The sequence below is a fragment of the Vitis riparia genome, chromosome 12 (assembly GCF_004353265.1).
Source record: "Vitis riparia cultivar Riparia Gloire de Montpellier isolate 1030 chromosome 12, EGFV_Vit.rip_1.0, whole genome shotgun sequence".
NCBI classification, from domain to species: Eukaryota; Viridiplantae; Streptophyta; class Magnoliopsida; order Vitales; family Vitaceae; genus Vitis; species Vitis riparia.
The window spans coordinates 22,763,703-22,772,631 of record NC_048442.1 but is presented as its reverse complement, the minus strand read 5'-3'; the positions used below and the strand labels follow the sequence as shown (position 1 = coordinate 22,772,631).

Below are 8,929 nucleotides of genomic sequence, written 5' to 3'. Positions count from 1 at the left end.
TTAGCTTCAATCAAGTGCTGCTTCCAAGGTTAATTCCTTGATGGCCTGCTGCACAAAAATGTATTGAGAAGTCCAAAGATCATGGGTTGGTTAGTACATGAAAACTTGAGATACTATATTCGTTTATATATCCCTAATGGTAAATGAACTTGATTACTACATGAGAAAACATTAAACCAAGTCTCAATATGGAATCAATCTTTGCCACACTCCATTACATCTTAATTTGTATATTACTAGAGCTTTTCTTTAGGGAATGGGAGCCAAACGCTTTCTAGGAATATTAATGTGTATGGTTATGGGGGAGACTAGTGTTGTTCTTGCTGATTGAAGCTAGGTTTTGGATAGAGTTCGCCCAGGTGCCCAAGAGTATATCTCTGGGAGCATGGTACCATTTGTGAGCAAGTTTGGGGGAATCCCATACAAATCCGACATATCAATGTGATGGTGACGACCATTCTGGTAATGCTGGTTCTGCACAGCAGTGGTTACTTCATCATCATCCAAAGGCAGACGATCGAATGTTGCATTCATGAAGGATGCAGCCATGACAAATACAGGTCCGGAAGCTATGAGTGCACCAACCACACATCCGCCCACAACCTGCCCCTGAGCCCCAGCTAAGTAAATGGTCAGGCCTGTGATCCCAGGTGGTGCAGGTGGGGGCAATATTGAACCCAGCAAAGACAGGATCTCAAACCGGCCGTGGAGGGTGACTATGGCCCCAGAAGAGGCAGGTTGCCGAAGTGTTACGTTGGTCACACACCCGCTCCCACTGAGGATGCAAATCCCGCGTTGCTTCCTCCTGGCAAAGTTGGCTAAGCTCTCACTCACGTCACAACCAGAGCTCACCTCCATGGCATGAGCCCTAAGAGCATTAGCGCTGTCTCGGGTGATGATGATGGGTGGTTTTGGCTTGTTCTTTGAGCCTGCTGGCCTGCCACGAGGCCGGCGGGTGGCCTCACCTTCAGATGCCAAAGGAACTGCTGGCATTGCTTTTGGAACTTTGGGAGCCATGAGTATGGCATCAATGCCTGCCCTGTGATTGCTACCCTTGACCTGTTCTTGGTTCCTATCCATGGCACTCTTCAACCCAATAGAAGGGACCATTGGATCTGCTCCGCCACCTCCTCCTGCCATTCATGCAGTCATGGAGTGCTCTGCTTGGAGATGACAGGAAAATGCTTGAAATGTGTTGGGAATGTTAGTTTAAGTAGTAGGTCTGTGCAGATAAAATTATGATAAAAACCCGAAAGAATGATTGGGGATTAGGAGATGGTTAAGTAAAACCAACCTCATAATTTAGCAATAGTTTTATGGATTCATCTCACTGCCTAACTCTCAACAAAACTCTCTTTCATGTCAATTGCCTTTCCCAACAGATATCCAAATCTCATTTAAAATATTGAACTCAAGCCAAAACATATCTGTGGGAAACTACTGCAATCGCAAAGTAAGGATTACAAACTATTAGTAGCCAAAGTGAAAGCCGTTCTGCACTGGGAAAATTCAAAACAACAAGCTACCTCTGAACATGAGAAATTTGGTAGAATCTAATCCAAGGACCAAGTCAAAGGGAAAAAAAGTATGAGTCTGACTTCTGTTCAGTGTATGTATTGCATATACTCAAAACACAGTAAATTCATACATGAACCATAATGATCTCTTGATTGATTCCCTCTTTCAAAATCATTACAATGCCTAAGAGGAAAAAGAACCAAAAAAACAATAATAATAAGAATAAAACAAATTCTAGTAGTTGTATTGCCAGATTTGGGGTGATCACATAAACTTATGAGGCCTGACTGAGAATGATAGGGATTTCCTTACTGTAATGATCCATACCGTTGGCAGAGCTGCAGACTGTTGACATCAGCAGTGTAGTTGATTCTGTTCCCAGAAACCATAATATGTGCTGCCCAGAACTGAACATTTTGCCCTTTAGCCATGCCCATGAACCCAGGTTGCAGGACTCTCAATCCTGGAAAATCAGGTGATAAGACAAGCCCAAGAGAACAGGCCAATAGGTCAAGTCTCAGCAGGTTTTCTAACCTCTCAGCCTCCTCTTGCATCGCAAAACACTTTAAAACACATGTAATAACCCAATCATCATTCTCAAACTCACAGACCCATGCCCTTGGTCATCACTCTAATATAGAACAAGCAGAAAACAGTGTATCTGTTTCAATCTTTTCCCTAGTGTGCAATAACATAAAGCCTCCCTTATGAATATTTAAGTAGCTCATGTGAATAACAGTAGAGAATTTGCTTAAACTAATTTTCATTCTCAAAGATTTTATGGAGACACAACCACAACATAATCTATTGATACATATTTTCCATGGAAGTATAGCACTTTATCTATAAGTGTCAATTATTCAGATGGTGTTACTATTGCTATACTAAGCTATATGCTGTAAACAGTACAAAAATTTAAAGCATGATTAATTACCTGCCTGACGCTCAAATATGTGCCTATTAGAATGGAAGGAGTTCATATCTTTAAGTGAGCCATTAATTAAAGGAGATACAGGTCCAATGCTACTCACCATCAACCATTTACAGGATACAGAAGCAGATCCAATGTGGTTTGAATTAAGATTTTTTACAGCAACATTGTCATCAAGACATATGACCTCATCTGACTGGCAGTGCCAGGACAAAGTAGCTCTATCCCTGTGTTAGAATGCCTCTTGGCCTCTGGCACAACAGTGGCATCTAAAACGGAGAACCCACTGGGTGCCATTGGCTGATCGACAGAAAGCCTTTTATCAGTAATGCAAGGGAAGGCAAAAAAAAAAAACACCTGACAGTTCCTTTCTCAACGGTACAAGGCCTACAATTAATCTCAAGTTCACTTTATGGTGACATGGCCTTTCCTGAGATAAGAGGTTTGGGAGGGGACAAAGATCTAATTTCAGGAGCCGAACTTGGAAAAAGTGTGTTCAGCTTGTGCATGAGGATGTCAGCCCTGGATGGAATCTCATTTATAAGAAATTGCTGGACAATTGGTTTCTTAAACCACTCCATGACAGAGTCTCCTGGAGCCCTCAGAACAACCTTACTAACCTCAAATGGGGACTCTACTGAATTTAGCATCTGTGCAACCACAATCTTCAGAGTGGGTCCAGTGACCAATTTGATTCGTCTTGGGACAACACCATAGTACAACATCCGCTTTCTAAATCTATGAAGGGTGTGCACAACTGCTACAAGAGCAGCTCCCACTGATAAGTTTCTAACATCAAGGGACCAAGCGATATGCTGATCAAAAACAATTGCTTTTGGAAAAAGTTTATTCTCATATGCAACTTTCCAAACACAACGTGCTCGGTTTATCTGCCCCATAAGAACAAGGTAGTTAAGGAGAACATTGACAAAATATCTTGCAGCCCCTTCTTCCAATTCATAATCAACACTCTGAAAGAATTCCCTTACAAAGGATAAAACTGGCTGTTTCCTTTGCTCTGGGCCAGTGAAGAGTCCACACATAAAAGTGTGTGCCTTATGTTTAGTAGCACTAAGGATCAACATCAAATGCCTCTCATTCTGCTCTTCTTGGCATCTCACAAGATGGGCTAGAATTGATGTGTAAAGTATAAGATCAACTTTTGCAGCAGAGTTTACATAAGTTTCAAGGAGCGGCTTGGCTGACTCATACAAACCATTCTTCATGCATGACTCAAAGAGCTGCCTAATAATGAAATTATTGGTTCTGATTCCAGATGAACCCATGAAACGCAGCCACCTCAAAGCTAGATCAACAGAGCCATCCTTTATATAAACCATTAGAACATCACTAGCACTCACATCAACAGAAAACCCCATGGCCTTCATTTCAAGTAAAACTTTAGCAGCCACATCCACTAGCTTCTTATTTGCTAGGAGCGTCAAAAGAGCAGTATAAGTACTCAGACCAGGTCTCAATCCTGCATTGGTCATCGAGTTATACAACTTCATGGCAGAGTCTACCTGTCCAGAGGCAGAATGCATTTCCAAGAGACAAGAATAGGTAGATGGTGTAGGTAAAAATCCAGCTTTCTCCATATCTGAAAACACTGACATTGCAGTCTCAAGCTTTCCTGATTTGGCATGAGACTCAACAACCATTGTATACAATCCATAGTTAGGCCTAAACCCTGCTTTCTTCATCTCATCCCAAATCCTAAGAGCTGTCTCTAATTTCCCAGCCTTGACAAATGATTCAATCAAGGAAACATACATAGTAGCAGATGGCCTGAGCCCAAAACCCTGCATTTCCATGTACACCTTCATTGATGTGTCTAACCTCCCAGCTTTCCCCATGGAATCAACAAGAGAAGCAAACACCAAAAAGCTTGGCCGCAAATTCTTCTCTTTCATTTCTTGGAAGAGCTTGAAAGCAGCATCAAGACGGCCCGATTTTGCCAAGCTTGGTATCATCAATTCATAAGTTGAACCATCCAACAAACATCCTGCCGCTTCCATGCTCTCATATACCTCAAATGCCTTATAAGGCAAACCCTTATTCAAAAACAAGGTTATAAGGGAATTATAGGTTGCAGTATCAATTTTACAACCTGAATCCTGGACTTTTTTGAAACAACAAAATGCCACCTCCAATTTCTCAGCCTTAGCCAAATCCTGAACAACCTGATTACATGCAATAACAGAAGAAACCCCATTATTATCCCCGGAGTCTCGAATCATCTCATCAAACAAGGATTGAATTGCATCAAAGTCTCTACTTTGATTCAATCTATCAAACAGTAAAGCATAACACTCATCATTGAGCATAGAATACCAAGGCTGCCTCTTTGCCCACCGAAACAAACTCAAAGACGCATCAGTATCGGTGACAATCTTCAATGCTTGAATTACATGAGACATGTTTGGCACAAAGTGGAGCTTATCCAATTGGGTCTCCAATTCAGGACCCCATCTCCACCTATTGACAATTTCAACAATTTTGGCAACCGCAGAAACATTCAGAAACGGTTTCTTCAGTCCACCCACCATCACGTGGTCATCGAGCCCCGGATCGACGGACCGAACTCCTTTTCCGGTGAAAATAACACTCCCAGATTCATCTAAATACTCTACATCTTCTTGGTTCCAATCACTACTACTAGTACTACGATTAGAGTTTTGGTGGTGGCTCCCAGAACAGAACGCTCTAGAAAAATTGATAAATATAGGGCTAGGGTTTCTTGGTTTTAAAGAAAAAAGAAAGGGGTTGATAAAATTTGGGTTGTGAATATTGGATGCCTGAAATGAAGAAGTAAATATAGGGTGGCTTTTGGAGAGGAGAGAGAGGTCTTTAGGGCTTACCAGAAATAGTGGGGGGCGCTTGATGAGATTACACCAGGCCTTGTTCATCAAAGGCGACCACCGTCTATCAATTCTCATTCCCATTTTCGTTTCAAATCCCTCTCCAGCGATTTTCAGACTAGGTTCCTTTTACAGAGAACTAAGTGGCCGGGAGGAGGCTGAAACGGGGTCGTTTCGATGGAACATAATATGGGCTTCATGTCCGTCGGGCGGTGCATGATGACCATGCAAGTAGCCCAACAGTTAAAAGCCCAATACTCATGCCCTCCTTCTGGCCTTCTTGCCTTTTCTCCACCCAACTTTTCTCTCTTTGAGTTGAGGGCCAAAATTTACCAATCAAGTTTTTGTAATCACATAATCATTCACGTGACTTTAGTGTAAAAAATCATAGATAGTGACTGTGGTTTTACCTTTAAATTTAAAACCACAATTACCAATGTTGATTTTAAAACCATCATTGGTAATCGTGCCTCTAAATTTAAAGGTAAAACTATAATTACTAACTGTGATTTTAAAACAAAAAAATAAAAAATAATAATAAAATGGAACTTGATGTTGTACGAACGAACTACTTTGACAAATAATTTTAACACAAGTTTAGATAAAGAATATTTATAAAAAAAATTACTTTGATACGAAACTCTCTCTCTCTCTCTTATCTCAACATTATTGGAGTAGACAAGAGTGCATTTGCAATGATTTTGTGGTAATTAATTATTTTTACTATAGAGAATCAATTGAACTTCAATATCCTATGTAAATAATAACGAGACACCAAATGCTCAAGTCTATAACCTGCTATCCATTGTGTTTAGTCTCCCAATGAACTGGTGTTCGTAGTCTAACAAGGTGAAAACTATCAGCCTTTCAAGACTACCTCTATAATCCTTAAGGTATATATTCTCATATTGTGTGTTCAATTAACATATCTTAACTCTCAAATAACCTATGTCAAGTTCCACTTAAGGAACTACTATGAGCATAGTTTCCATGAACGTGTCTCCTTAGGATCAGTCAAGGGGACATATTGTTTCAATCTCAAGAGATATCATGATGTCTTTATTGAGAATACCTATTGTTACTAGCTTCCATCAATAGTGACTCAATCCATAGGGAATATATAATCAGCTTATGATTTCACCTATAGATCAAAGTCATTACTAACTTCAGCACAAGATCTATATTGAATATTCTCTCAAGGTTGAAAGATAATACAATGAAGCAGCTTAGTGAAGTCATGATTACTTGATAGCCTTAAGTCATAACTCACCATAGGTTTTGTCTAATATGCAACCATACACACTAGTGCACTCACCATGGAAAACCTATGGTGCATTACAACCTCTAATGGGTTGTCTAAGCCCATGAATTGACAGTGAACAAGTCATCTATTTGCAAGGAACCCATGACTTAGATCTTTTGTGCAACTCCTAATACACCTAAGTCACATATAATGCAAAAGATACAAACAATAATGCTCATAAAGTATAATACATGGAATAAGGATAAATAAAAGTGAAATTGGAACATCATTAAATAAATAATGAATTCCAAATTTATTACATCATGTCATACTTTTAAGGACTCTATCCTAACAATCTCTCACTAGCCCTCAAAGCATCATGCCTATAAAGCATGCTAGATACTTATTTGAAACTTATGTTAGCCCTATGACTAACATAGACTTTCCATGTCAATGTCAATGTCTTGGTGAAGGGATCCACCAGGTACTCCACAAAAGGTATCTTGTCAACCATTATGTCACCCTTTAAACTATCTCAACACTTTAGAGCACAAAAACATAATCCCTCGTTTTCCTAAGATACTTGAGTATATGCTTGATAGCAGTCCAGTGTCCTGGACCTTAATTAGACTGATATCTACTCACAATACCCACTATAAATCAAATATTTGGCATAGTACATAGCATCGCATACATAAGGCTACCCACTGTAGAAGCATAGGGTACTTTTTGGCCGCATGCACTCTTTCTTCTTAGGTGTTTTAGGACACTAATCTTGAGAAAAAGGAATTCCATGCCTAAAAGGTAACAAACCTTTCTTGGAATCCTACATTACATACTTAACCAAAAGCTTATCTATGTAGGTAGCTTGAAATAGAGCTAGTTTCCTATTCTTGTGGTCCCTAAAGACCTTAATCCCAATAATATATTGCGCTTCTCCCAGATCCTTCATCTGGAACTGGGTAGAAAACCAAATCTTGACTGATGACAATAACCTTACATCATTATTAATGAGTAGATTGTCATATACCTACAAGATCTTATAACACCACCATGCTTCCCTACAATTTCTTGTACTCACAGGGCCTTTTGCTATGAAAATATCTTGTTACATCATATAAATGTTAATATCAAGATAATTGTTTACTTGACATCCTATTGCAATATCTCATAAATGAGATACACCATAATGGGAAGGTATACTCTGATGGATCTGAATATGGTTAGTGGTGAAAAAGTTTCCGATATTCGAAACTTTTTCGATCTACTCCTTTGTTTCTCTTGTAGACCAACTTACACCTATGGGTTTTATCCCTATAGGTGCTCCTACAGGAACCCAAACTACATTAGAATCATAAGGATTCTAACTCTGTCTCCATAGCTTTCTGCTAAAAATGTGCATCCACATCACTAATTGTTTTATCGTAATCTATGGGATCAATCTCATGTTCCTTTATAATGGCCTCGAAAGACTTTCCCAAATACATGAATCAATTTGGTTGTTTAATAATCCTCCCACTAGACAAGCATCGGTGTACTAGAAATGGGAATGGTTGGTACTGGATTCATAGTATCTTGTGTATAGTAGGACTATTTTTAGTATTCTTCAATCTATATCATTGTTTGCCTTATTACATATCATATAGTCTTCATCAGAAATCTGGTATTTGTAACAACAAACACCTTCTGATAATTCTGACTATTAAGTAATAATCCCAAAATCCTCTTGGATATCCTATAATTTGATACACATCTTTAGAAAAAGAAGAGGCATTACATAGTCTTTAAGATATATCCCTAAAAAAATATGAGAAGTAATGAGAAACCAATCACCGATCTCACTTTGTCTATCAAAGTTCAATATCTTATTTCCATTACTCCATTTGGCAATGGAGTCCTTGGTGCACAAAATTGGGATAAGATCTCATGCTCCATTTTGAAAGAAGCTTCAAGAGCACTCTTACATGAGCTAATACATCCATTCCTATGTGAACTAATTTTTATTTGTACATTGGTTCTCCAACTTTAACATAATCATTCTAATCTAGTTGGCTCTTTTAGGTACTCGATATTTCCCAACTACTCTGATGCATTTATAATTATTGCTTTTGTGAACTTGTGGTAAGTTTGATTTTCTCTTTCTTATAAGAGAGCTTTCCCAACACACTTCTTTTCCTTTATTAAAAGACTTAAGACCTGATGAGTCTTGGGTATAGAGTTGTTATGAGGGTTTAAGTAATGTTTCATATACGATGATGTCAAGTGAGATTGAGACTTAATACGCCGATGTTTTAGAATGAATTGCATCTCAAATGCTTCCTCTCTTTTCAGTCTTTAATTCCATCTTTTATGTTTAGGGGAGGAAAGCTTACCATA

The 8,929-nt window shown here is 39.0% G+C and overlaps 2 protein-coding genes across 2 annotated transcripts; both read right to left on the bottom strand.

Moving 5' to 3' along the window:
* Nucleotides 1–1,528, bottom strand: LOC117926889 (AT-hook motif nuclear-localized protein 16). Its single transcript, XM_034846192.1, has one exon. The coding sequence runs from the start codon at nucleotides 1,138–1,140 to the stop codon at nucleotides 334–336; it is 807 nt and encodes a 268-aa protein (XP_034702083.1). The 5' UTR covers nucleotides 1,141–1,528; the 3' UTR covers nucleotides 1–333.
* A 990-nt stretch (nucleotides 1,529–2,518) lies between these two features.
* LOC117926887 (pentatricopeptide repeat-containing protein At1g79490, mitochondrial) lies at nucleotides 2,519–5,423 on the bottom strand. The gene has a single exon (XM_034846189.1). The coding sequence runs from the start codon at nucleotides 5,392–5,394 to the stop codon at nucleotides 2,860–2,862; it is 2,535 nt and encodes an 844-aa protein (XP_034702080.1). The 5' UTR covers nucleotides 5,395–5,423; the 3' UTR covers nucleotides 2,519–2,859.
* Between the last annotated feature and the right edge of the window lie 3,506 nt (nucleotides 5,424–8,929).

Bases quoted from the DNA above. Each gene is read 5' to 3' on its own strand.
- LOC117926889 (XM_034846192.1), bottom strand. From the start codon at position 1,140: ATGGCAGGAGGAGGTGGCGGAGCAGATCCAATGGTCCCTTCTATTGGG.
- LOC117926887 (XM_034846189.1), bottom strand. From the start codon at position 5,394: ATGGGAATGAGAATTGATAGACGGTGGTCGCCTTTGATGAACAAGGCC.